Source organism: Giraffa tippelskirchi, chromosome 7, assembly GCF_054371585.1.
Source record: "Giraffa tippelskirchi isolate mGirTip1 chromosome 7, T2T-mGirTip1v1.2.pri, whole genome shotgun sequence".
Classification (NCBI taxonomy): Eukaryota; Metazoa; Chordata; class Mammalia; order Artiodactyla; family Giraffidae; genus Giraffa; species Giraffa tippelskirchi.
The window spans coordinates 46,102,077-46,128,524 of record NC_137281.1 but is presented as its reverse complement, the minus strand read 5'-3'; the positions used below and the strand labels follow the sequence as shown (position 1 = coordinate 46,128,524).

General features: G+C 55.0%; 3 protein-coding genes across 33 annotated transcripts in view; 1 reads left to right on the top strand and 2 right to left on the bottom strand.

Moving 5' to 3' along the window:
• Positions 1 to 615: 615 nt before the first annotated feature.
• Positions 616 to 10,733, bottom strand: VPS9D1 (VPS9 domain containing 1). Of its 12 annotated transcripts, none has more exons than XM_081508090.1 (16): positions 9,344 to 9,630; positions 9,110 to 9,196; positions 8,423 to 8,498; positions 7,011 to 7,103; positions 6,740 to 6,902; positions 5,372 to 5,483; positions 5,239 to 5,301; positions 4,876 to 4,928; positions 4,680 to 4,767; positions 4,487 to 4,572; positions 3,710 to 4,158; positions 3,355 to 3,484; positions 3,037 to 3,245; positions 2,745 to 2,829; positions 1,425 to 1,529; positions 616 to 1,285 (listed from the first exon to the last, which is right to left on the bottom strand). In XM_081508090.1, exons 4-16 carry the CDS (start codon positions 7,066 to 7,068, stop codon positions 1,192 to 1,194), a joined length of 1,695 nt encoding a protein of 564 aa, XP_081364216.1. In that variant the 5' UTR covers positions 7,069 to 7,103; positions 8,423 to 8,498; positions 9,110 to 9,196; positions 9,344 to 9,630; the 3' UTR covers positions 616 to 1,191. The 12 variants fall into 12 exon arrangements, with proteins under 12 accessions (XP_081364216.1, XP_081364219.1, XP_081364214.1 ...); XM_081508093.1 differs by having other exon boundaries at positions 3,355 to 3,448; XM_081508088.1 differs by lacking the exons at positions 9,110 to 9,196; positions 9,344 to 9,630 and adding an exon at positions 10,420 to 10,733.
• ZNF276 (zinc finger protein 276) lies at positions 10,000 to 26,297 on the top strand. 6 transcript variants are annotated; one of them, XM_081508104.1, is made up of 13 exons: positions 10,326 to 10,770; positions 14,885 to 15,188; positions 15,447 to 15,493; positions 15,589 to 16,035; positions 16,893 to 16,971; positions 18,137 to 18,220; positions 22,366 to 22,476; positions 22,545 to 22,620; positions 22,763 to 22,880; positions 23,892 to 23,991; positions 24,061 to 25,170; positions 25,862 to 25,945; positions 26,080 to 26,297. In XM_081508104.1, the coding sequence occupies exons 1-11, from the start codon at positions 10,554 to 10,556 to the stop codon at positions 24,299 to 24,301; spliced, it is 1,824 nt and encodes a 607-aa protein (XP_081364230.1). In that variant the 5' UTR covers positions 10,326 to 10,553; the 3' UTR covers positions 24,302 to 25,170; positions 25,862 to 25,945; positions 26,080 to 26,297. The 6 variants fall into 6 exon arrangements, with proteins under 6 accessions (XP_081364235.1, XP_081364234.1, XP_081364230.1 ...); XM_081508105.1 differs by having other exon boundaries at positions 25,823 to 25,945; XM_081508103.1 differs by having other exon boundaries at positions 24,061 to 25,945.
• The window catches only part of FANCA (FA complementation group A), a 39,276-nt gene continuing 35,772 nt past the window's right edge, over positions 22,945 to 26,448 (bottom strand). For 5 of the 15 annotated variants that reach the window (XM_081508071.1, XM_081508075.1, XM_081508074.1 and 2 more), the window contains 6 exons: positions 26,207 to 26,269; positions 25,810 to 25,912; positions 25,381 to 25,456; positions 25,090 to 25,243; positions 24,892 to 24,984; positions 22,945 to 24,737 (listed from right to left, as the gene is read on the bottom strand). In XM_081508071.1, the coding sequence (XP_081364197.1) occupies positions 24,630 to 24,737; positions 24,892 to 24,984; positions 25,090 to 25,243; positions 25,381 to 25,456; positions 25,810 to 25,912; positions 26,207 to 26,269 (597 nt within the window). In that variant the 3' untranslated portion in view covers positions 22,945 to 24,629. Of the gene's footprint in view, positions 24,738 to 24,891; positions 24,985 to 25,085; positions 25,244 to 25,380; positions 25,457 to 25,809; positions 25,913 to 26,206; positions 26,270 to 26,448 lie in introns of all 15 variants that reach the window. The other 10 variants (XR_014059062.1, XR_014059058.1, XR_014059061.1 and 7 more) reach the window with 6 other exon arrangements.

The window sequence follows — 26,448 nt, the reverse complement described above, 5'->3', positions numbered from 1 at the left end:
TGCTCTGGGAGGTGTGGCTTGGAGGAGGCAGTCACCTCCTCATGCCTCACTTTCCTCATGGTCTCCTGCAGAGACTTGGGACACTGTGCACACAGGATGCACAGTCAAGTCCAACTGAGCCTTTCCTAGGGACCTTCCCACTCCTCCCATGATGGGCCTCTGCCGTGGTGGGGGTGCTGAGGTTCTGCCATGGGGGGGCCGAGGCTCTGCTGTGGGGGGCTAATCGCCCACCTCCTTCCCTGGCAGATGCTGTCTGGGGCTGCGTCCAAGCCACCTGTCCTGTGCTCTCCAGGGGCCCCTGGGTGTGCTGCCCACCTGGAGAGCAAAGCTGACTCCGGAGAACTCTTCAGGATAAGTGCTCCAGGCTTAGGTCCTGCCCAGTGATGACCTCTGACCCTGCCAACCCGCTAGGCCCCACAGAGTGTGTCTAACGCTAGAGGGAGCGGCCCCTGCAAGACCCCACTCCTCAGCAGAGGGCTGGGAGGCAGGCTGAGTTTGGCAATGGCCCCTCGGGCTCTCTGGAACTGTCTAGTTCCTGCCGGTCAGCGTGGCTGTACTGCCCAGGCCTCAGGCTGGCCAGTGGGGTGGGAAGCAGATGAGCCATGTGGAGGGAGATGCCAATGACCTTTTTATTTCCAGTTGGGTCAGTGGCTGCCCAGGGGCCTGTAATATTTCGTGGGCAGGCGATGGGCTACAGGCAGGTGCTGACCCAAAGGGGCTGAGTGGGGGTGGGGATTGGCGGGGGTCTCAGGATTTCCATGCCCACCACCAAGGGTGAAGTGTGGCTCAGAGGTTCCAGACATGGGCAGATGCCCTGGAGACACTTGGGCCTCCAGGACAGAGTGGTCAGTGTCCAATAAATAAACAGCACGGTCTGAACCCACCTGGGCCCCAGGCCTCAGTGGGAGTGATCAGCTCTCTTCTCAACTCAGACAACAGCCTGGCTCAGGGGACTCCAAATGTCACGGGAACGTAGAGGAGCAGAGCTGCCCTCGGCCAGGCCCACAGCCCCCTCAGTCCTCGCACTAGCTGACAGCGGCCTGAGCCGCCAGGACGTTCATCCTACCAGGAGCAGAGGGGCCTCCTTGAGCCCTGGGGGCCGACGTCAGGCAGGGGCAAGAGCCCCTCCACGGCTGGCCTGCTGCCCCATGCAGGTGCCTCCTGGCCACTCCTTGGCCAGCCGGTCCTCCACTACTTGCCCAGGGTCCGCCGGGGCAGCAGCTCCACGTAGCTCAGGGCGCTCTGCAGGGATGTCAGGCAGTAGCCCTCCTCTCCAATCAGGTACCTGCGTGGAGGCGACACCGGCACCCGTCACTGGAGGGGCTGCAGGGCAGAACCTCAATGCTGAGGTCCCACAGTGGCTGTTGGGGGTTCCTCTGGGCCGAGTGCTGAGGGTGGGGCAGGGACGGGCTCGAGGACCCCACCTCTCATGGATGAACTCCTCCAGGGCTGCACACTCTGACACCAACTGAGGGAGGCCACTCTTCAGCGCCACGAAGGACAGGATGGGCAGCAGGTCATCAGCACCACTGTTGGGGAGACACACAGCCAGCCAGGAGGCTCCAAGGACCCGGGCAGAGGGGCCCACTCCGTCCCCAAAAGCCTGAAGCTCCAGCTTAGTCCCTGGAGCAGCCTTGAGCTTGCTGGCTGCTCTCTGTGCTCCTCCCACCCACCGGCCTCAGGGGATAGGGGGTGGGCTTGATCAGCATGACAGAAGACCACCTGGGAGCACTGAGGCCATCCTGAATGGGGATCTTGTGCTGCGGAGCCCAGGGCTGGACCAGGGAGAAACCGTTCCTCATTCCTGTGCGCTTGCCCAAGCCCAGGAACAGGCTGCTGGAGTGGGTGGCCCATGTTCCCAGGCAGCCTATTCACTCCTGGGATCAGGGTCACTCATTTGCCATGCCTGGTACCCCAGACCCCATGCAGGAAGCCTCTCAGAGTGAGGAAATCCCTGGAGAATGGTTAAAACCCCGGTGAAGGCCCCATGGGTCAGTGCTCTCTGCCAGAAACATGAAGGCAGAGACCAGGGACTCCTGTTCCCACTTCCCTGGGAGCCACACACCTGCAGGGACACTCACCACCCTCCCTGGCTCCTCAGAAATCCTGAGGGAGCTTGTGTGGGGACTGGGATTCTGAAACACTTTTAGTCCTGGGACCCTTTCAACTGCAGCAACTTTTTTGGAGGCCAGATGGTAAAATGGTGAAGGCAACCTCAGGCCTCTGCACAGGTAGGCGCCACAGCCTGCCCACTCGGCTGCAAGCACAGGTGCCTTCAGGGCGAACCTGGTCTCTGGCACAGGGTGGCAGGAGGCAGAAAGCCCTGGCAGGTGCTGAGGGTTCACCAGTAATAAGGCAGGAGACTGCCGGCTATAGGCTGGTCCAGGTGAGTTAAGGCAAGACACGATGGGGAAGGCCCCTACTCACCTCGGGAATCTGGGCAGGGACTAAGGAGGCTTCCCCAAGTGTGAGACAGTGTGAGACAGAGGGGAGGCACAGGGTTCGAGAATGCCACCAGAATAGAGAGGGGCAGGGCCCTGTCTGCAGGGCTGGAGCCCTGCAGGGGTCTTTGGTGGGAAAGGGCCTTACTGTTCTTAAGGAGAAGCAAGGCAGAATCCCAAGCGCCCAGTGCGGGGGCAGGGTGAAGCTTTCCGCTTTCCTGAGCCTCTGAAGGCAGCCACAGAGGCCCAGCGCGCCCCCCCAGTCCCACCCCCACCTCACAATCGCACCCTTCTGGGACTCACATAGCGGCGACGCCAGGCTGCAGCGCAGCCTCCCCGGCCCGGTAGTAATCCTCCGCACAGGCGCAGATGACCCGCAGGGCCCGAACTAAGGCGCAGAAGCCAGGCTTCGGGTGAGAGGCCGGGGACGCCCGCACCCCCACCCCGTGCAGGACCGGGCAGGGCAGGACGAGCACACCTTCTGTCCCAGGGGACTCCTCCCCACCAGACGGGACCAGGCTGTGGCTCAGCGGTGCGGACTCAGGGTTCCCCATGGGACGTGACACTGCTCTTTCTTCCCAAACCGCCTCCTCACCAATGCACTCCAGCTTCTTCTGGGGGCAGCTCTCCAGAACCAGCAGGCCCAGCTCCTGGGCTGCAGCGCAGTAGGGGTAAGGGCCCGCTCCCGTGGCCTCGGGGTCCTGCGGGAGGAGCCTGGTGGGGACGCCGATGGCCGCCGGGGGCGCATTCCTGTACAGCTCCATGCTCCGGCTCAAGGCCGCCTCCCGCAGGCGGTGAACGCTCCTGGGGTGGAGAGAGGCCAGGTTCAGCGGCCCAGGGAACACCTGAGGTCGGGAAGGGAAGGCGCCCGCGGAGGGAAACACCCACGTGGACCTCAGGGGCGGGGGCCCACCTGTAGACGGCCAAAAGCAGGGGCCAGAGTGGGGAGAAGAACGGCTCCTCGATGCAGGCCAGGCAGCGGTCCTTGGAGGCGGCCGTGTTTAGGCCTTCAAAAGCCAGGAGGGTGAGCGATAGCAGCCTGTCTGCCGGGAGCAGAGCCGGCTCAGCGGGGACTTCCAGCCCTGCCCCGCAGAGACTGCCTCCTTGGGGTGGGCCTCGCTGCAGGTTGCTTCTGGGCTCTGTGGGAGGGCGCTCTGCCTGGCCCTGCCTCCCCTCGCCTTGAAACCCTGCGGCCTGGTGAGCCCTCATCCCTGGGGTCACAGGGTCACATGCAGCTGCCCAACCGCCCACCTGCCATGGGGCCTCACCGATGGCATCGTGTATGTCCTGCACAGTGCCCTTCAGCTGCTCCAGCATAGGCTCCTTCCTCACCCCTGGGGTCTGTGGCTCAGGCCGCCCCCCAGGGCCCTGGCCCCTCCTCTCAGGAGTAGCTAAGAACTGTTCTAGGTCCTCGAAGGAGCTGTCCTTGCCCAGCAACTGGGGTGAGGGAGGCCCTGCGGGGCTGCCGGGGTGGGGTGGGCTGGCGCAGGGGCCGTCTGGGGGCTTTGGGGCCGGGCTGGGCTCTGGGGGGGAAGGCATGCAGTAGAGGCTCTGAGAAGGCCGGAGCCGCCGGCTTCCAGGAGCCAGCAGCCCGTCGGCGTCCGGGGGCAGGGAACAGCAGCCGAGAGCAGTGCCCCTGCTCACGATGGGGTACAGCGCCCTGTACACCGCGCACTGGAGCTTCTTCAGGAGCTGGGAGATGGGGTGGTCGGGAACGCTGTGAGTGGGGTAGAAGCAGTGTAGAGGGCAGCCCTGTAGGGCTGGCGGCTGCAGCCTCCTCACCAGGCTCTGGGGTGGGGACTACAAAGCCAGCCCCATCCCCCACCCATTGGTCATGTGGCCCCACTGTGAGGGATTTCAGAGAAGGGACTCATGGATTAAACCTGTGGGCAAATGTCCCGCCCCTCTGAGAAGGCAGAAGGCCTCTGAAAGGCCATCAGGGGCCTGCCGCCCCTGCAGTCACCCCAGACCTCCTCCTCTTTCCCTCTTAATCCTTTCCTCTGCCAGCAGCTTGCAGCCTACTGGAGGGAGCTGAAGCCCCATACCTGAGCAGGTGGGAGACCAGGCTGGTCACCAGGGACAGGTCCCCTGGGCTCCTCTTGAGCTTGGCCTTCCAGTGCTTTGGCCAGTCCTGCAGGACAGGAGCCCTTGGGAGACAGCCCCGGGAAGCCCCTCCTCCCTCACAGAGGCTGCACCCCGGGGACTAGACCTCCCCACCCCGCCCTGCCCAGCACTCACATGGTCTTGCTCATACTCCAGGATGGCAGCATAGAGGGCCCGCTGCTCCCGCTCCTCGGGGGTCAGGGCAACCTGGCTGCAGAACCTCCTGGAAGGAAGGACAGGTCTGGGGACCTCAGGACTGGATGGGCTGGCGCGGGAGCCCCCACCTGCTCCCCCACCCCCCGAAGTCCCGGGACCCGAGGCAGGGACGCACTTGTTGGCAGCCTCCTGGAGCCGCAGCCTGCGCTCTGCCATCTTCCTCTGCAGCTGGGGCAGCAGAGTCAAGGCCCTTTCTGAGTGGCATGTATGGACCCCAGGCGTCCCTGAGCCCTGCCGGACACGGGCCGGTGGGGTGGGTGGAAGAAGGCAAGTCCTAGTCGACCTGAGGGGTGGAGAGGAGTCTGTGGGTACTGGGAGGGGCAGGGTGGCCTGTGCAAAAGCCAGGAGGCGAGAGGAAGCAGGCTGGGCAGGAAGCACCGTCCCCCCACCCCCAAGGATGCTGGGCTCTGGCACCTCTCCTCCCTGCCTCCTCCCTCAGCTTAAGCCTCTGGACCCCAAGGCTGGATGGAAAGGATACTGTGTCCTCCCGGGCCTTAGCGATCACCAGGTTCTCCATCATCTGGCGCTGCAGGGACAGGGTCTAGGACAGGAAGAGGGAATAAGGCCTGCACCCCTGGCACCCACTCCACATGGTCCTGGGCCCCACTCACCAGGGATGTCTTCTGCATGGCTTGGCTTGGGTCCAGCCGGGCCATCCGGGCCTCATAGGCAGCCTTCAGCTTCTGATTCTGCAGGGAGGCCTCTTCCAGGGGTGTCAGCTCCCTGGAATGGTGACAAGCTGCTGGCCAGGCTCCAGGAAGCCCAGGAACCCTACAGTCATCTGAGGACCCTCCTGACCCTCCCCTGAGGCCACAAGGTGAGGAGGTGGTGATGGGGGCCAGCAGGAATGTAAAGGAGAGAGGAGGTCTGGGGTGGATGGGAGACACCTGCCCCCATGAAATATGGCCCTACTGCCTGGGCTCCAGACCTTTAAGCAACTCAGTCATATGAGTTTCTGAATAGCATGAAACTCTTTGAAGGCACCATGTGGGCTAAACAGCTAGTTTGCAGCCCATGAAAGGGAGGTCACAGTACTCTATAATAGCCACTAACAGCCCTCTCACCATCCAAAGTTTCAGTCTAATATCTTCCTGCTTTCATGGGTGGGAGGAGGTAAGCTGTGGGGCACAAGACTGTCCTGGGATGGGAGTCGGTGCCTAGCCCTGCCCCAGAGCTGCACATGCAGGGACAAAGTGTAGCAGTGGCTCAGAACCTGGCAGCAGGAGGAGCCCGTCCTCTTGCCTATCCTGCTGGGGTTCTGGCATTTGTGTCTTGGGATCTTTCATCAGCTCTAGAAAGAAAATTGTCTTTATCTCTTCAAATAATGCTCCTCTTACATTTTCTTTGTCATCTGTTTATGGATAGACCTTCCATGTCTTTTTCATATTTTCTTTTAGTGTGTGTGAGCCATTCAGGAAAACCTTTAACTTTTTATCCAGTTCTTTAATTCTCTCTTCAGCTATATCCACTCTGCTGTCACAAACTTGTACACTTCTTTTTGTGTCCACATGTGTATTTTTACAGGAGAATATAATTTGTTTCCATTATTTTTGATTAGTTTTTAAAAATAATTTCAGTATTTCTTATTACTACTTGGTTCTTATTTGACCTCTATTATAAATAAGGGTCAGATTTTACAGTTTCTTGTTCCCTGAAGGTATTTTACAACTTTCTTCTTATTTCTCTGAATATAGAGAACATGATTGTGTTATAATCTGTGTCCCATAACTCTATCTGAAGATTTTTCAGGTGTGTTTCCGCTACTGCTCAAACTTCTTTTTGTGCATGGTTGTCTTTGGCTATGCACCACTCACTGCATGAAAGTTGAAGGTGCTTTTCTCCAGAGACAATTTGCATTTGCTTCTGCTAGGCACCAGGTTATTTCCATTCTAGGATTCTTTTTGACTAAAGCCACCACAGTTATCTCACTGTGCCTCCAAACCCAGGCTTAGCCCACATGCCATGCTGTCCCATCTTACTTCTTAGAGCTTTGTGACTCCACGACCTGAAGCTTCTGGAAGATCTCAGGTGGCAGGAACGGAGAGAGCTTCCCTCCCTCATCTGAGTACACCCGGCGGTGTCGACTAGCAGAGGAGGGCACGGGCGCAGCCACAGGCATAGCTGGCTTCAGGTATGTTTTCCCTGTAAGACACGCACAGCCAAGGATCCGCATAGGGGTCCCACATTCCACAAAGGAGAGGCAGACTGAGGAGGGGGATGCCCCAAGACAGCTTTCTGCTGGACACCCACCAAGCTTGGCAGCTGTTGACTGGGCCCTCTCCAGACACTGCTCGGCCAGCTTCAGCATCTTTGAGGTATCAGGGGTCACAGTTTCCCCAGCCTCTGGGGAGCAAGTGACAAAAAAGATGGTCACCATCCCCCCTGTCACTCATCAGATTCTTGCTGAGATACAAACAAAGGCACCGCCCCTCCACATCTCAGACCACCTGCCCTCTATGTGGCTATCCTGTCCTTTTGCCTGGACCATCAGAGTCTTTTCTCTAACTAACCTGGCCTTTTCTCCCCACGGACACCTTCACAAGTACTTACAGCCCCTCCTCCAGGTGGGCCCTGCAGGCAGTGTGGCTGTTTCGCAGAGATCATTTTCTCACCCATTTCCAGCCCCCCACCCCGCACCCTGCATCCCATGCATCCCGGGGGTGTCTGTTCTCTGCTCTGCACTCCCTCCTCTGGAATCGCTCCTGTCAGCAAACTCATGCTGGAGGAGCTGACACCTGACAGTCTCCCATGGACCCCACCAGCCCCAGCTCGTGACCCACCTCCTACTGCCTTCAGGGCCAGCCCCTCACTACACCCTAGTTCAGCCGCCAGATTTCCACTCATCTACTCACGTGCTGCCCTTCTCCAAGGGTCCCTGACCCTTCATGGTCTTTCCTCTGGGACATCCCCTCAGGGCCTCTCCCACTGTGCCCTCCTCCCTGTGCTCAAAGCTCTGCTGAGCTCCCCAGGGCGGTGCTCACTGTGGGGACAGCCACCTCCCCCTGACCATGTCAGGTTGCCACACACCTGGAGCAGACCATGCCCATGATGGAGGCCTCAGCTCCTGCCACATCCTGCTCCACCTCTGGTGCTCACTGGCCCCCACCCCACCCCGGCACCTCACTGTCCCTTGAGAAAGTCTGCTGAGGCAGATCTTTAGAGGACATCCCCCAAGCCCTTCACTTGCCCACCTCCCGGCAGTCCCACCACTGCTGTCCCCGCTGTGGGAACCTCCTGGAGGCTCTGCTGCCATGCTGGCCTCTGCCCACAAAGCATCCATTGAGCTTCCCTTTGTGCCAGAACAGCCCCAGGCCCACCCAAGGCCCTGCCTGCCCCAGCTGCACCTTCCTCTCTCCAGACTCCCTAACTGTCTTGTATCTGGCACCCTCTTTGCTGCAGGGCTTCTGGGCTGCCCCCAGCCCCCAACCATCACGTAGCTAGCTCCTCCCTGGACTAGGGTTCAGTGTTCAGTCTGTGGGTGTGTCCCCTCCCGTCTCCGTCCCTTGAGTCACAGCAGCCGTCCCTTCCTGCTCCATATCACACTCATGCTGAGTGTTCAGGTGTTCACTTGCTAATGACCAGGCAGGCAGGACATGGGACACGCCCAGGTCTGGGGCCCGGAGACCCATCCCACAGTCTGGGCAGCCCAGGAGAAGCTGTACCTTTAGTGGCCTCCACTTCTTCCAGCAGCACCTGGGAGATGTAGTGGATGCTCCTCAGGTATTCTGTATATGCCTCCTGTGCCCAGGGAAGAGAAATGACATAGGTCATGCTATTAGAAGCAAATAATTCCACCGTGTCTGCTTGGTGCCCTTTTGAAAACAGCAACCATGGTGCCTGCTTATCTCTGAGATACACCTGCATTATCCGAGCTGGTTAGCTGGTAACTGCTCTGCCTGGGGCGCAGAGAATAACCCTTTTTTCTAGACTTGAAGCTGGTGTCACTCCTTTCTCTCCATCATGGAAAGGAATGGAGGTTCTCATTCAGTGGGTCAAGGAAGCAGCACTGGCGGGTGCTGCCGTTTCCACTCTATGCAACAAGTTCTTTTCCTGTATAACTCAGGGGCCATTCATTCAGTGGCTTTAAAGAAATATTTCCTGGGAGATGAATCAAGGACTGTGTTGTAAATCTTAGAGTCACTTTCTGACTCAGTCTGGGAAAACCCTTTCCTGAACCCCAGTGTAAGAATTCCCTGGGCACGTAGGAGTCTATGTCACTAGAATGCTGGCACTTTCAAACGTGTGACCCTCCTGGTCAGGGCTGCCTGACAGAGCTCAGGGCATTTGGAATGACAGCGCGGGGCTTTGCTTTTTGTTTGTTTCGTTGCACCCCGGTTCTCGTTACCCACCTTTAAGTCTACACTTCAGATAAAGATAAAATGGATTCCGGGAAGGATTTCTGACTCGTGGGGGCATTTGCTGCCCTAGGATCCCGACTTGGGAAAGGAAATGGAAGATCTGAACGCCTCTTCCCTCGGGCGGCCCAGAGTGGCTCCGCCGGCTTTTCCACGCGGTTGCCACCCTTAGGATTAACACCCATTCTCAGAAACAAGCCGCACCCCTCCCCCGCCGGCACTTCCTACCAAACAAGCTCTGAAGGCGACTGGAAAGGCGCAGTTAACCTCTTCTGCGTACCGTCCCCTTTGGGAATCTGACTAAATCTACAGGGCCCGCCTCCAAACTACACAACACACGGGACTGTCTGCCAGATACACTTTGGAGGGCTGCTTCACGGAACCTCCTGAGTCCCTTCACAAATAAAAGCGCTTCGGCTCCGACCGAATCGCTAAACAGACGGGGCGGGGGGGGGGGGAGAAAAAAAAAGGTCGGGAGCTGTCCAAGGTCACGACCCAAGCCGGAGGCCTGGAGGCGCCCTCCCAGCAGCCCCGCCCTCGCCCACGCCCACCATGCCGGTCGCTGGTCGGCTACAGCCCCCGCCCCGCTCCGCTCCGCCCGCCTTACCCGGGGCCGGTTGCCGGTGTCCAGCTCGATGGCCCCGTTGGCCAGCTTCATGGCGCATTGCAGTGGCTTCACCGAGCCGTCCCCGGCCGCAGCGGCCATGGCGCCGGCGGGGGAGGCGGCGGCGGCCGAGGGGCGGGGCGGCCGGCTCGGGGCGCCCGGAACGCAACGTATGTAGGAGCAGGTGCCGCCCGAGCCCAGGACCATCGGAAAAGGCGGTGCCAGCAAGGACCCACTTCCGGCAGCCCCGCCCCGCCGGCGTACTGCGCGCTCTGCTCCTGGGGCCGAAGGGGCGGAGGTGGGGTTGACGGAGCTCTCAAATAACCTCCTTACGCTGTAGCCAAGAGCGTGTAAGTGCAACTACTGCTGCCCGCACTCCACGTCGGTGACAGGCCAATCGCGTAGACCGCGCCCCTTGCCCTCAGGCCGTACTGCTCTCCCCTCCTCACCCCGCCCCTCCCCTCCTCACTCTGCTCCTCCCTTCACGCTCTCCTCGCCCTTCCCTCCGCCGGTCATTCCGCCCCATCCAGGTCTCTTCATCCTCCTCCTCCCTCCCTCGCCCCGCCCCTCCCTCATCGCCTCGCCCCTCCTTCATCGCCTCGCCCCGCTTCCAGTAAGTACAGCGGAGGCGAGTGGCGGAATCGAACGGAAACGAACGAGCATAGTCCGCCTAGCGGACGAGAGGCTCCGAACGTCCTACCTCTTGGCCAAGCTAGCCGAGCGGGGCCGAGTGGGACCGAGCCGGGCCGGGCGGAGCCGGGTGGGGCCGAGTTGGGCCGAGCCGGGTCGGACGAGGCGGAGCGCTGGGGCCGAGCTTAAGCCGTCTCCACTGCTATGAAGCGGGACCGGCTCGGGCGCTTCCTGTCGCCCGCGGCGTCCCGGCAGCGCGGGAGCTCGGGCCGCGGGAGTTGTGGCGGAGGCCGGGCCCGGGGCCGCCCCGCCCCCAGCGGGCCCGACGTGGCCGAGGCGGCGGCTGTGGTGGCGGCGCGACTGGGCTGGGGCCCGGCGCGGCCCTGCGGGGACGCGGGCGAGGACGGCGCAGACGAGGCAGGTGGGTCCGGCCGTCTGGTCGCGAGGGGCGGCGGGTGGGGCCCCTGTGATCGTAGAATGCCCCCGGTGGCCACCGGCACCCCGCGAGCCTCCTCTGCCCCCGGCCCAGGATGTCTCCTCAGAAAGCGGACTAGGCCTCCCCACTGGGAGGGGTGAGGCGGCCTCCCCAGGACGCAGCAGCTGCGCGGGGTGCTCTTTCGCAACACAGCTGACCCGTCGGCTCCCTCAGAGCTCGCGGAGTGGTTTAGTGCCCGAGTCGTGCCGTCTGTCGGGCGGGCCTGGTTTCAGTCGTGGTTTTGCCCTGTGCTTTTCGGGTAATGGCTGAATCTCAGGGACTCAGCTTCCTCTTCACTAAAACAGAACTAAGGATTAAGCATAGGAGTGCCCGGCCCCCCGCCTGACGGACTGTATGGAGGTTAATATGCACTTGGTCTTAGTGTCATGCTTTTGCCCTCTCAGAAAGAGGGCTGCCCTCCTGTAATCCCGGGGCTAGAGAGGTAGGGGCATCGTCTACTCCTGCAGTCAGGAGTAGAGACCCCCGGGAAAGCAGAGTGTGGACGCCACTCCTTCGCTTCTGGTCTCAGTGGAGTGCTGTGAAGAGGAATGAAGTTTCCAGCTCAGTTTATAACGGTTCCATAGCTGTGGAGGCATGTATATACTCAAAGTTTTTTTTTTTAACTTGAGGTATAGTTGGCACATAACATGATGTTGGTTTCAGGTATACTAGCTAACATCCTGGAGAAGGCAATGGCAACCCACTCCAGTACTCTTGCCTGGAAAATCCCATGGATGGAAGAGCCTGGTGGGCCGCTGTCTCTGGAGTCGCACAGAGTTGGACACGACTGAAGCGACTTAGCAGCAGCAGCAGCAGCTAACATCCATCACCACTCGAAGTTAGCAGTCTTTTACCCTTGTGATAAGAACTTTTAGGATCAACTGTTAAGAAGTCTTAGCAATTTTCAGATATACAGAAAAGTATTATATTGTAGTAACCATAGTTACCATATGGTAGACTACGTCACCAGGACATACTTTATAACTGGAAGTTTGCACCTTTTGATCACTGCACACCGCATTTCACTCAGCACCTCACTCTCCTTCTTTCAACCAACAATATCTTTTCTGTAATTATTAGTTCATGATTTTCTCTTTTTGTAGATTCCACGTGTTAGTAACATCATATGGTATTTATCCTACTCCATCTGACTGATTTCACTTAGTATAATGCTGATAATGTCCATCTTTGTCGTTGGAAATGGCAGAATTTTCTCGTTTTTTAATAGCTGAGTAAATATTCCATTGTGTGTATATATCACAGTTTCTTTATACATTCATACATTGATAGACACTTTGGTTGTTTCCATACCTTGGGTATCATAAATAATGCTGCAGTGTATATAGGGGTGCACGCATGTACCTTTTCAAGTTAGTGTTTTCATTTCCTTAGGATAAATACCAAGCAGTGGAATTGCTGGACTGTATAGTAGTTTTATCTTTAATTTTTTGAGGAACCTCTATACTCTTTCCGTAGTGGTTGCACCAAGTTACATTCTCACTAACAGTGTACAAGGGTTCCCTTTTTTCCACATCCTCACCAACACTTGTAATTACGTGTCTTTTTGATGATGGCCATTCTGATAGGTGGGAGGTAAATGTCTCATTGTGGGATTTTTTTTTTCCTCATTGTGGTTTTGATTTGCATTTCCCTCATGAAGTAATGCTGACCACCTTTTCATACACCTGTTGGTTATCTGCATGCCTTTAGAAAGAGGTCTCTTCAGAGCCTTTGCTCATTTTAAAAATCAGATTATTTTTGTTATTGAGTTGTATCAGTTCTTTACATATTTTGATTGTTAAGCCCCACGTGATACATAATTGGGGAATATTTTTTCCTATTCAGTAGGTTTCCTTTTCATTTTGTTGATGGTTTTCTTTGCTTTGCAGAAACTTTTTAGTTTGACATAGTCCCATTTATTCATTTTTGCCTTTGTTGCCTTTGCTTTTGGTGTCAATCCAAAAAATCATCTCCAAGACCGATGTCAGGGAGCCAACCATTATGTTTTGTTACATGGAAGGAGTTTTATGGTTTTAGGTCTTTCAAGTCTTTAATCCATTTTGAGTTGACTATGGTATAAGATGGTCTAGTTTCATTCTTTTGCATATGGCTGTCCAGTTTTCTCAACACCATTTGTTGAAGAGACTGTCCTTTCCCCATTGTATCTTGGCTTATTGTTGTAGATTAATTGGCTATATACATGAATTTATTTCTGTACTGTCTATTCTGTTTCATTAGTCTATGTGTTAATTTTTTTTAATTAAAAATATTTATTTAGCTGTGTTAGGTCTTAGTTGTGGCAGGCAGGGTCTTTGATCTTTGTTGCAGCATGTGGGATCTTTAGTTGTGGGATTGAATCTTGGCCCCTTGTAATGGGAACGCAGAGTCTTAGCCACTGGACCATCAGTGAAGTCCCTTTATGTGCCTCTGTTTATGCAAGTACTGTACTGTTTTAATTATTGTAGCTTTGTAGTATAGTTTGAAATCAGGAAGCATGATGCCTTCAACTTTGTGGTTCTTTCTCAGAATTGCTTTGGCTGTTCATGGTGTTTATTGGTTTAATACAAATTTTAAGATTGTTCTATTTTTGTGAAAAATACCAAGGAGATTTTGATAGGGGTTGTTTTGAATTTGTAGATGACTTTGGGGAGTGTAGACATTTTAACAATGTCTTGTTAATTAATGTCAATTGTCTTATAAAATCCCATGGACAGAGGAGCCTGGTAGGCTGCAGTCCACGGGGTCACTAAGAGTCAGACACGACTGAGCGACTTCACTTTCACTTTTTACTTTCATGCATTGGAGAAGGAAATGGCAACCCACTCCAGTACTCTTGCCTGGAAAATCCGAGGGACGGGGGAGCCTGGTGGGCTGCCATCTGTGGGGTCGCACAGAGTCGAACACAACTGAAGCAACTTAGCAGCAGCAGCAGTCTTATTATTTGATGTCAATTAATTATTCCAACCCATGGTCATGGACTACTTATTTGTGGTTTCAGTTTTTTTTTTCAGTGTCTTATAGGTGTCAGTGTACAGGTCTTTAATCTCTTTGGTTGTATTTATTCATAGGTATTTTATTCTTTTTGATACAATTATAAATCTGATTATTTTCTTAATTTCTAATAGTTTGTTATTAGCATATGGAAATCAACTTATGTTTGTATATTGATTTTGTATTCTATAACTGAATTTGTTTATTCTAACAGTTTTTTTGGTGGAGTCTTACTTAAGTTTCTATATGTAATATTATACACAAACAGATTGTCTTGCTTCTGTCTGTATGATTTGGGTGGTTTTTATTTTTCTTGCCTAATTGCTTTGGCCAGAATGTCCAGTACTGTGTTGAATAAAAATGGTGAGAGTGGGCATCCTTGTTTTGTTCCTTATCTTAGAAGAGAGCTTTTAGCTCTTTACCATTGAATATGATGTTAGCTCGGGGCTTGTCATGTATGGCTCTTATTATGTGGTGGTATTTTCTATCTGTATACAATTTATTGAGGTTTTTATCATGAATGGATATTGAATTTTGTCCAATACTTTTTATCCATTTATTGAGAGGAGTATGGTTTTTATTTTGTTAATGTGTGTCACATGGATTGATTTGGGAAGGTTGAGCCATCCTTGCCTTCCTGGAATACATTCCAGCCGATCATTGTGCATGATCTTTTTAATTAAGTGTTGAGTTCAGTTTGCTGTTATTTTGTTGAAGACTTGTACATCTATGTTTATTAAAAATAAATATTATTTTCTTTTCTTGTTGTGTCCTTGTCTGGTTTTAGTATTAGAGCAATACTGGCTTTGTTTTGGAGGCATTTAGAGTTCTTTGAAAGGATTTTCCACTCAGAAGACCCTCCACTGGCCATTCTCCCAAAAGACTGTGTGTTCATCTGGGAGCCTGGAGCCAGAGCCCTGCCTCTGGCCCAGAGCTGGACTTGTGTTTAAGGGGCATGTCTGGGGAGGTCCCACTCCAGGAGCTGGGGGTTGCTGGTGGAGTGTGAATCTCACCTCTCCTGGGAGCTGTGTTCTGCATGCCTGACTTCATGTTTCCTGTGCTTGCCCAGGAACAGCCCGGGCCCTGGCCATGGGGCACTGTCGCCTTTGTCATGGGAAGTTCTCCTCCCGGAGTCTCCGCAGCATCTCCGGCAGGGCGCCTGGGGAGAGCTCAGAAAGGCCACCCCCTGGGGACCGTGTTTTCATCCGGGATTTCCAGCGCCTCCTGGGTGTGGCTGTCCACCAGGACCCATCTCTGTCCCAGTTTGTCTGCAAGAACTGCCATGCCCAGTTCTACCAGTGCCACAGCCTCCTCACATCTTTCCTGCAGCGAGTCAATGTTCCCCCGACAGGCCGCCGGAAGCCTTGCGCAAAGTAGGCGCCCCTTCCCTCCTTTGCTGGGGGCGTGCAGGAGACCCTGTGAACAGGGCTGCATGGGCACAGGGCAGCCCGGGTGCCTGGTGAGGCAGACACTCATGAGCACCAGTGCGCTGGGTGTGTGGGGAGACTGATAGGAGAGCACAGGGCGGGGAGGGCCTGGTGGGTGGCCACGGAGGAAAAGGCTCAGCCTGCACACAGAGTGGCCACTGGGCCCCATGCTTGCTCTTGGTGAGCAGCCCTGCTCCTTTGCAGGGTCGGTGTCCAGCCACGGATGGGGCCGGAGGAGGGAGCGTGTGTGGGTGAGTGCACCTCCAGGGTGGGGTGCAGGGTGGGCAGGGGGTGGGTACCCAGATGCTGACTGGCCACTGGCTGATGTGTCTCTGCCTCTCCTCAGTGGACCTGATTGCTTCGAGCCCCCAGGGCCTGCGTGGCTTGGTGGGGTGGGTGCACAGACATGCGGCTGGCTGTGGGGCCCTACCTAGCCTCCAGAGGACGCTGTCCTCCGAGTACTGTGGTGTCATCCGGGCCGTGTGGGGCTGCGACCAGGGCCATGACTACACCATGGACACCGACTCCAGCTGCGGGGCCCTCTTGCTGGACAGCGCTTTGAGTGTCAAGTGGACGTGGGACAAGGATTCAGCCCCACGACTCCCCCAGCATCGAGGGTTCAACCCCACCGGGGCTGCCCCTCAGAGCTCCCAAGGCAGAGGAGCTGTGGCTGGGGCTGAGACCGAGACACTCCCCAGCATGGACACAAGCCGGCTTCCTTCAGATGGTGACCCAGTGGGGCCGGGGCCGGGCCCCCCGTCTCAGCCAAGCCTCCCCCTAGGTGGGGCCCCAGGTAGGCAGCTCCTCTGGGCTATTTGACCAGTATTCCTTGTCCTGAGCCAGGCAGGGCCCTTGGCAGGAAGTGGGTGTTGTGGTGGTAGCAATGGTATCGTGCGCAGAGGGGCCAGTATAGTGACCAAGGCAGCCCTGGCACCGCCTCATGCGCTTCTGATGGCAGAGAGGGGCCGAGGACCCTGTTTGAGCACTTTCCATCAAGGCATCCTCGTCTGCCATCCAGGCTTCCTCCAAGCCTGTTTGGGGCCAGGGCACAGAGGGAGGAAGAGCCTGGGGCTTCGTGGGGCATGAAGGCAGCTGGGATCAGGGGTTGTCCCGAGCCAGCACAGGTCACTCCCTGCGCCTGTCAGTGCCCTGTGGGGCCTGATCCCGTGGCCCTGTTTATTGGGTGCAGCTGTTCACCAACGTGGTATTAGGAGGGCCGGGCCGGCTTCCTACCCATGTCTCTCAGCTTCCATGTGGGTGCCAGGCTGCTCCTGCGAGCGGATGCTTAGCCACCAGATGGTTCAGAGTGAGGCAGTGCTTGTGCTGGAGGGCTTCACGGTTCTTAGAACTGCTTGGATTTTTGAACTGTGTGCCTGCGATACCAATGATCTTTTTTGATGTTCTGAAACATCCCAGAGCAACTGGATCTGAACCTCTGGGGCAGGGCTGGATTTGCTGCTGTTGCTACTGTTGGCAGGACATGGGAGTGGTGTGGTGGGCTTGGCTATGCAGTGGCCTTGTGGAGGGGCTGGGAGGTGAGTGGATTTGGAGGCATGGGAACCCTAGGCGCCCTGTCATTCTTGTGGGGAGCACTAACACGCTATTCCCCTGGGGTGACAGGTGACTGGAGTCTTGTTCTTTGTTTCCTAGGGCAATTGGGTGAGAAGCAGGTTCCATCTCCAACCTCGGATGATCGGGTAAAAGACGAGTTCAGTGACCTTTCTGAGGGGTGAGAGAAGAGTGGGTTTACATAGCCTAACATTCCTCCTTGGCAACCCAACGCCACCATCCCAGGGGCTGTGGCCTGGCTCTCGCTGGCCTCCCCCTTTCTCTGTTGGGAGGAGGGGAGTGGCAGGGGGTGTTTAACAGGCTTCTGTTTCTGATTGGGGGCACTTCAGACCTGATGGAGCTGCATGGGGGGCCCAGCCAGGTGTGGACATCACTCTGTTCAGATGGTCCTCTGGCTGCTGGCCCGTCTCTGCCTCCAAGGCTGAGTTTTATGCCAACCCCAGATGTTACTAGAACAGAAGCCAGCCTCTGGCTGTTTATCATGGTGTTTGTGATGTGGAGTGGAGGACAGACCTTCTAGAGGCAGGCAGGACCACCTGTCTGTTCCTGGGGCTACCCCCTTCCTGGTCTCCAAGACTATATCTCTCAGGGTGGAGGCTGCACGCCAGCCAACCTTTCCACCCTGCCTTGTGAGCTGTGACTGGACCACAGATGCACTTTGTCCAAACAAGTAGAACGACAGCGTGATTTTTGGTGCTAGTGACAGATGACCCAGGTGCTGGAGGAGAACCAGTGGGTGCCAGAAATCTACCCCCTACCCTGGGTCAGGAGGCTGTGGCTGTCCTGCAGCCACCAGCCATCTTTGGGCCTTTCTCCATGGGGAGGGTGGCAGCCTGTAGGGGCGGCTGAGGCATGCCAGCCAGGCTCTGTCTGCGGACTAGCAGAGCTTATGTCATGACTCACGTTTTAGGGTAGAGATTACAGATGTGCAGATCTTTTTCAGGTCTTTGTTACCCTTTGAAATCACTGACAGCTGGCCTGTCATTTGGGCAGGTGTTTATAGTTATGGGAGAGAGGTGACATTCTAAAAGCCTGCTTCCTGCGAAGCCACCTCTTGTGAGGGTCTTCACCTCTGCCGGGGGCCCGTTAGGCTGACTCTTTCTGAGCTTGGGGTCCTGGTGTGATGAGAGGCATGGCTTACCAGGGATCCTCAGCCTGTGACCGTGGTTTGCCCTTTCTGTTAGGAGATGGTATTAGAGGATTGGGGATTTTAGGCCTTCTGAGAAGTAAAACATGTAGTGTGGGGATCCACGGTGTTAGACAGGAAGTTTCACTGCCTCTGTCACCTGCCCCAGAGCGTTGCTGAAGGTTCTCTTCTTTCCTAGAGATTTCCTGAGTGAAGACGAAAATGACAAGAAACAGAACACCCAGTCCTCGGATGAGTCCTTTGAGCCGTACCCAGGAAAGAAGTAAGGGAATGGTAGTGCCATGAGCTCCCTGGGGTTTGGGGGTGTCCAGTGGGTGACCTGGAGACCTGCATCTGCCCTGGGGGCAGCGGGGACCAGATGGTGGCTTGCCCCGTCTGCCTTGGTCAGCACATGCTCTGCTTCTCTAATGGCCTGACCTCACCAGCCCAGCGAAGGGTGGCTTCTGGGTGACCCAGGAGGACTTCCCCAGTTCAGCGCAGGGACCTGGCCTAGCGCAGCCCTGTGAATGTGACCCAGCCACCCCCCCGTGTCTGCTGTGGTGGCCTCTGGTCCCCCTGCTCGCCTTCTGCCCTCTGGGCCAAGGGCCTTGGCAACATGCCCACCTGGCCCTACAGTTGCTCTCGGGTCTACCTCTGGCCCTGATCCCTTGTTGAGGCAGCCCACCTCCCACAGGGTTTTGTGTCCTCGCTCTGTGGGTCCTGGCAGAGGAGGCTGATTATCACTGTTACCCTGGGCCCAGGAACACCCAAACACCTCCAGTTAGTAGATGCCCAGCTTGGGCCTCTGACGTAGAATGAAACCACACTAACAGCCAGGAACGTGCAAAACAAAATGGAGAAGCAGGCACAACTTCCTTTTTCCTTTGTGGGTGGAGACAGGAGAGGCGGTGGCTCAGGAGTCCCCAGTTGGGATGTGGGGCTGGGTTACAGCCCTCGAGCTGGCCTGAGTGGACAGACGCTGCTGGGCCAGAGGGGGCATCAGGAGGGCCAAGTTGGAAGGACCAGGTCTGCTGCAGCAGGAGGCCTTGCTCTCCACCCTGATCTCCATGAGCCCTCCTCTTATGTCCTGCTGCCAGTAGTCCTAGGGCCACTGGCGTGGGGTTAGGAGAGGGAGAGGCCCTGCCCAGTCCTGCTCCAGGTGGAGATGGCACTCAGGCAGCCCCCCCTCCCTGGGTTTCCGTGAGGGTGCACAGACAGGTGCTGTAGGACAGGACACACCAGGTATGTGTTCAGAAAGAAAGTGAAGTTGCTCAGTCGTGTCCGACTCTTTGCAACCCCATGGACTGCAGCCTGCCAGGCTCCTGCATCCATGGGATTTTTCAGGCAAGAGTACTGGAGTGGGTTGTCATTTCCTTCTCCAGGGGATTTTCCCAACCCAGGGATTGAACCCAGGTCTCCCACATTGCAGGCAGACACTTTACCATCTGAGCCACCAGGGAAGCTGAAGTGTGTTCAGAGGCTGTGGTCAAATGGAACATTTCAGTGGAAGTTGTACCTGTGGGAGGCTGGAGCTCTGGGCTCATGCCTGATGGCCTCTTGGTGCCTCTGGCACCACAACACGAATGCCTGCTGACGTCCTAGGATGCAGCCTAGGTCCATGTGACCTTGCAGCTGACGTGCCTGTCGAGGTCAGCCACGCAGACAGGAGGGGACACCAGCTGCCAGGGCTCCCATAGGAGCCTGAGCGGCCACAGGAAGGAAAAGCACCAGCAGCCCCAAGTTGGGCCTGTGAGCGCCATCCTCCCACGCCTACAGGGACCCCAGCCGCTTGTCCTTCAGGGACGCACTGGGAGACCTGGAGGCTGCTCCTGCTGTCAAGGAACATGTGATGTGGTGCGAGCCCCGGGCACGGCTCAGCTCTCACTGGGTGCCTGAGCCACACAGCAGTGGAAGGTGGAGGCCAGGACTGTGGCCGGGTGGCAAAGAATAGTCATAGACAAAGAAGGGGGAGGAGCAGCTTGTGCAGGTGTTGAAAAGGTTCTTGTTAATACACTGTTTGAAGAGGAGGACAACTCTTTATGTTTTTATTTGTGGTAAATTAATACACAACAAAGGTTACTCTTACCGTTTTTTAAGTGTACACTTCAGTCGCATTTCAGAACTTTTATAGTGTTGTGCAACCGTCAGCACTGTTTCCAGACTTTCACCATCCCACACGCATCCTCATGAAGCAGTGACTTCCCTGTCCACCCCCCAAGCCCTGCCCACTTCTAGTGTAGGTGTCCATGCTGGGGACTCTGTCCCTTTCCTGCTGGATACTTTCACTCAGAATAGGGTTTTTGAGATTCATCCATGTTGTGACCTGTCAGTTTGATTCCTTTCTATAAGATTCTATTAAAGGGACTTCCCTGGTGGTCTAGTGGTTAGGACGCCACGTTTCCACTGCTGGGGACATGGGTTTGATCCCTGGTAAGGTTGCCATGCAGCACAGCCATGGTATGGAGGGACCACATTTTGGCTGCTGTCAATAGTGCTAGAAAGGTTGGTGTAGCAATTATCTGTTTGAGACCTGTTTTTGATTCTTTGGGTCCTATGGTACTTTTAACTTTCTGAGGAACTGCCATAGTTTGCTACAGCAGCTGCACATTCTACATTTCCTGCTGCCAATCTACAAGGGTTCTGATTTCTACACATCCTCACCAAACCTTGTTATTTTAGATCCTGCTAGTGGATGTTTAGTATCTCATTGTCATTTTGACTTGCATTTCCCTAGTGATAGTGATGTTGAGCAGCTTTTCATGTTTGTATCATCTTTGGAGAAATGTTTGTCCAAGTTCTTTGCCTATGTTTTAACTAAGTTGTTTGGTTTTTTTGCCACTGAACTGCAGAATATATTTTCCCCTTTTTTCACTGTCTTGAAGTCCAGTGTTCTATTTTTACTTTTTTAGTTTACTGTGCTTTTGGTGTCATATTGAGGAGAAATCATTACCAAGTCTAAGGTGATGGAAGATTTACCCATAAGAGTTTCAGTTTTCACTCTTAGATTTAGGTCTTTGATCCATTTGAGTTATTTCTGTGTATGGTGTGAGATATAGATGGAGCTCCACTCTTTTGCAGGTGGATATGTGGTTGTCCCAGCACCTTTTGTTGAACAGACTGTCCTTTCCCTAGTGAGTGGTCTTGGCACCTTTGTCAAAAGTCAGTTGATTGTACTTGCAGGGGTTTATTTCTGGTCTCTCAGTTCCTTAGTATATATGTCTGTCCTTATGCCAGTACCACACTGCTTTGATTACTGTAGCTTTGTAGTCAATTTTGGAATCAGGAAGTATGAATCTTTCAGCTTTGTTGTCTTTCAAACTTGTGTGGCTATTGATTGTCCTTTGAAATTCCATGTGAAATTTAGGATTTTTTTTCTGCTTTGTAAAAAAACACAGAATTTTCATAGGGATTGAATGTATAGATTGCTTTGGGGGATTATTGCCATCTTTACAGTTTTAGGTTTTCTAGTTCATGAACGTGTGTTTCTACTTGCTTAGGTCTTAATTTTAGCAGCATTTTCATAGTTTTGTGTACCAGTCTTTAAATTTTTAAGTTTACTCCTAAGTATCTTATTTCTTTTGATGCTATTAAAAATGAATAGTTTTCTTAATTTCCTTTTTTGTACTGTTCATTTTTTAGTGTGGAAACAGGACTGGGTTTTACTGTGTTGATTTTTCCCCCTGCAACTTTGCTCAATTTTTCTGTGTAGGTTCTTTTAAGGTTTTCTACATATAACATCATGGCATCGTGAATAGAGGTAATTTTCTTTCCTGTTAATTTAGATGCCTTTTCTTTTTCTTTGCCTAATGGCTCTGGATAGGACTCTCAGTACTATGTTGAGAAATGGTGAAAGTGGGCATCTCTGTCTTGCTCCTGATACTAGAGGAAAAGCTTTCAGTCGTTGACCATCAAGGATTGCATCAGCGGTGGCTTGTCATTATGGCCCTGGAAGTTGCCTTCTGTTCCTGACAGATTTCCTTACACTCCTGGATCTAAAAAGAGGTGTGCATGTCTCTTTAAGACTTTGCGGTGAGGGGACAGCAGTGGGTCTGGAGCTCCCCCCTGGTTGCTGGGGGTCTCCTGGCAGGTTCCAGGAGAGTGGATCTTGATCTTTCTAGCTTCCCCCACTCCACTGTTTTCCCTGGTGTCTCCAAAGTTGTGTTTTTGGTGTTGACGACAGCGAGTGACACTTGGCCCTGAAGGCCCACTCCTGGGTCCTGAGGTGGCAGACCAGGGCCTCCACCTCCCCACGGAGTCTTTCTAGCTCTGGTGGCCAAGCGTCAGTGTGAAGGCCAGGCGGTCAGCATTGGGACTGGAGCAGGTTAGCCCTGGAGATCCAAGGAAACCACCTCAGTGTTTGAAGAAAAATGAACACCGTGTGTGCAAAAGATCAGAAACATTACTGACCAGTGTTGTCTTTTCCTCCAGGGTGTCTGGTAGGAAGAGTGAAAACAAAGAAGCCAAGAAGTCAGAAGAACCAAAAATCCGAAAGAAACCTGGGCCCAAGCCAGGCTGGAAGGGCAAGCCACGGTGTGAGAGGTGAGGGGCCGGAGCGGGGATTGCGCAGCCTGGGGAGGCTGTGGCTCCACGTGTGCTCTGCATTGCAGGGAGGAACTGCCCACCATCTACAAGTGTCCACACCAGGGCTGCACGGCTGTGTACCGTGGGGCCGACGGCATGAAGGTGAGGGGGCTCCCAGGAGAGTGCATCCCCAGCTCTGCTGACAGGGCCTGGTTGGGTCTGTGCCTTTGCGGGGAGGAGGCACGCATGCTGCTCCAGGGTGTTGGCCAGGTTGGGGGACTCATGCCCCTGGTCCCTCCCACAGAAGCATGTCAAGGAGCACCACGAGGAGGTCCGGGAGAGGCCCTGCCCACACCCCGGCTGCAACAAGGTGTTCATGATAGACCGCTACCTGCAGCGCCATGTCAAGCTCATCCACACAGGTGTGTCCCCTCCCCTGCCCCCTGCAGATGGGGCTCCAGGAAATTGGCACTGAAGAAACCCTGGTGCTGTCCTGGGAGTTTATTGTGGTCTGTTTTTACATTATTACTGGAAGGAAATGATACATGCTTTTCAGATTATAAAAGTGACCCAAATTCATGGTAGCAACTGGTGGGAAAAGCACAGGGAAGATGGCGCCCCAGTGATCACTGCCATCAGCATGTGAGGTTACTTCCCCCTTTCTCTCTGAACACGCATCGACGACCTTGGACTCGTGTGTGCCTATGCTCGTCATTGCTGGTTCTGCCCAGAAGGCAGCTCTCTCAACCTGCAGCCCCCACATCCAGATAGTCCATCCTAAATGATATTTTTCCTGTGTTGACCTTTGTACAAATGATTGACTTTACTCCAATTTGCCCACTCAATGGCTGGCTCTCAGTCCCTCAGTTTCTCAGCATTTCATGCTGTGAGTGTTCTTGTGTTACTCCTGACACACTAATTCCCTGGTGTCAGGTCAAGCTATTGTAACTCAGTCTGACCACAGTGGTTGTGACCACGAGCAGTTTTTATTTTCAGCACAGAACAGTCTAGACCTCACACTGTCAGGATGATTGCTCCTAGTCAGGGAGGAGCATGCCTGTGGGGCTGCGCCAGGTGTTGGTAGATGCACAGTGATGTAGGAGAGAAGCATGTGGGGGTGCCCGAGGTGCATGGCTGGGGGTGTGACGTTCAAGTTTTGTTAAAGAGCTCTTTTAAGAGACTGACTTCCACAGTGGGGACCCCTGTGGTGGGCCCAGCATGGGGACAGTCCCTAGAGTAGCAGTAGCTGTAATCAGTCATCTGTGAAACTGCACTGATTGGGCTTCCTCTAAGAATTGGTGCTCCAGGAAATAGGTTTAGGGAAACATGCTACAGCCAGGTGACGTGGATCAGAGCTGTGTCACCTGAGTCAGGTGCTCGGGCACCAAGTGGACGGTGTCAGGGCCTGTGGTCATTCCCTATCTGGTCCCCAGAGGTGCGGAACTACATCTGTGATGAGTGTGGACAGACCTTCAAGCAGCGGAAGCACCTCCTGGTCCACCAGATGCGCCACTCGGGAGCCAAGCCTCTGCAGTAAGTGAGGGGTGGTGGCCCTCCCACTGGCAGCACCCCGGCCCTGGCTCACTTGCCCCCATCCCATAGGTGTGAGGTCTGCGGGTTCCAGTGCCGGCAGCGGGCATCCCTGAAGTACCACATGACCAAGCACAAGGCTGAGACGGAGCTGGACTTTGCCTGTGACCAGTGTGGCCGGCGGTTTGAGAAGGCACACAACCTCAACGTGCATATGTCCATGGTGCACCCGCTGACGCAGGCCCCAGACCAGGCCCCGGAGGCCCCGCCCAGGCCCACAGCAGGGCAGGTGGTGAAGGCTGAGCCCACCTGAGGGCCTGCCCGCCCTGAGCTCAGGGGTGGTGACTGAGGTTCAGGCCTGTGGGCAGAGTGGTGCCCTGATGCACCCCCACTATGCGTGCTGGGTGGTGATGGTTCAGTCTGCGGCTTGCTGGGTCTTGTGGCCTCTGCTCTGGGACCAGCAGTTTCTTCTCCTATAACCAGAGTGACTTGGGCCAGATGCAGATTTTAGAGAACTGATTCCTCTTCCCCACTAAAGCAATTAAGATTTGTAACCGACTTTTCAGGGCAACAAGAGCTCCATGTTATGCTTGTAATAAATTATTTACCAAGGAGCTGGGCAGTGCCCTGTGCAGATCGAGTCAGAAGAGCGGGAGCTCCTGGGAGAGATCAGGGTCCAGCACAGCCTGCTGCCTGCTCAGGAGGGCAGCCCTCACTTCCGGGTCACAATCTCCACTCACAGCCAGCAGCTGCAACAAAGCCCACATGCTGGGCTCATGCTGCCCCCCATCCCTCCCGGGCCTGGATGCTGGATGCCAGCTTTCCCCAAGGCATCCAGCATCCTCACATCACACAGTGACATGGTCCTAAACACAGACACCACGGTGAGCACCTGGGCATTACCTCTGCCACATGCAAGAAGCTCCTTTCTGGGCACCGAGGTATCAATTGCAGCAGAAACAGACGGGCATTTGTTATCAGGCTTACGGGGTCACCCTGGAAAGAAGATGGACAGTGCCAAGGTCAGGGTGCCCACAGCTGAGAACTGTGCCAACAGCGTCACCCCAGTGTGTCTGGAGATGGGCCTGGCCCTGCACCTGCCTGGGTCGGGAGCTCCCCACCACGGGTCACAGTCCAGACTGCATCGGTCTCCCCAGCCACAAAGAGGCCAACAAGCTTCAGGTACATGTTGAGAGCAATGTGCAGGAAGGCATCTTCTGTGAGGAGGGCATCCTCGTCAAAGTAGGGAAGGAGGCTGAAGGCAGACACAGGTGTCAGCTGACCTGACCTCACACGTCTGACTGAGGCTGGTGGCAGGCAGCAGGCGTGCAGCCTCTCCGTCTTGAGGGACCCCTGCTGTCCCTCCCCTGACCTCCAGGCCCTGAGGGTTACCTGTAAAAGGCGACCGGCAGCAGCCTGACCTGGTGGTCGGGGGCCAGACCGAGGAGGGTGCGCCCCAGGGGGACATCTGCAAAACCAAGGGGCTTGTCAGCAGCGTGGGGGCCTCCCATAGGGTCAGGGTCTCCAGGAATCGTGTGCCTGCTGACCGAGGGGTGGCGATGTCACGCCACAGACTAGGGGGTGGGGGCCGGGTCCCTGAAATCCTCAGGGCTCCACCAAATTATTAAATGAGTCTGCATACTTAACCAAAAACATAAGTTGCAAAAACGAGTTTATAAAGTGAGCCCCAAGGAGGGCTCCTGTGTAACCATTTGAAAGTTGCTTCTGAAGAGGACTAAGGAGTCGGCTGCAGTCTGACCTGCTCCCGGCAGAGGGCTGGGGACCAGCACAGACATGGCTGGCAGCCTCTGGATCTCTCACCCGCCTCCGTCAGCTGAAAGACCAGCAGCCAGGAAATCCTCCTCCTCTGCAGACACCCCAAGATCTCCGCACAGATGTCCAGAGCCCTCAGGGAGCCAATGGCCTGTGACCCACAGAAGAACAGGAGAACTCAAAGGTGACAGTGGGCAAGGAGGGGGTGTCTACCTGGGGCCCTGCGCAGACCCTCAGGGTGCAGGGTCTGAAGGGAGACCCCACAGGGCAGGCCCGTGGCCTGGGGTTTTCTCTCCTGAGAAAGCTTTTGCCCCAAAGGTACCACGCCTCCCCTACTCAAGAGACCTAACGTAGGAGGTCTGCGGGGAAATGGGGATCCATGGTTTCAAGTGCCTGGGGGCAGGGACTCGCCACCCTGTCCAACGTGGGAGAGGGTCTGACTTACCTGTGGAGTCAGATATGAAGAGAGCAGGCCCATCAAGGAAAAGAAAAACAGGGAAACGAACAGCTACAAATAAAAACACATCCACTCACAACATAAGACTACCTGTATTCTGTTCCCTGAGAGTAACTATAAATAAAAAACATTCCTCACTAATTGAGCATTTACAGGCCGAGGTTAGAAATCTTTAGGGGATCTTCACAGGAATAAAGTTTCCAGTCGCTCTTAGAGAATTTAATGGGTTA

What these genes read in the sequence shown, in the direction of transcription:
- ZNF276 (XM_081508104.1), top strand. Translation starts at nt 10,554, where the DNA reads ATGAAGCGGGACCGGCTCGGGCGCTTCCTGTCGCCCGCGGCGTCCCGG. An exon ending in GAGCCGTACCCAGGAAAGAA is followed by an intron (nt 18,221 to 22,365) that starts GTAAGGGAATGG and finishes CTTTTCCTCCAG; the next exon opens with GGTGTCTGGTAGGAAGAGTG. An exon ending in TCGGGAGCCAAGCCTCTGCA is followed by an intron (nt 23,992 to 24,060) that starts GTAAGTGAGGGG and finishes CCCATCCCATAG; the next exon opens with GTGTGAGGTCTGCGGGTTCC.
- VPS9D1 (XM_081508082.1), bottom strand. Translation starts at nt 9,821, where the DNA reads ATGGCCGCTGCGGCCGGGGACGGCTCGGTGAAGCCACTGCAATGCGCC. An exon ending in CTAAGGCCCGGGAGGACACA is followed by an intron (nt 4,929 to 5,238) that starts GTATCCTTTCCA and finishes CTGCTGCCCCAG; the next exon opens with CTGCAGAGGAAGATGGCAGA. An exon ending in CTGGTCTCCCACCTGCTCAG is followed by an intron (nt 4,159 to 4,486) that starts GTATGGGGCTTC and finishes CCCCACTCACAG; the next exon opens with CGTTCCCGACCACCCCATCT.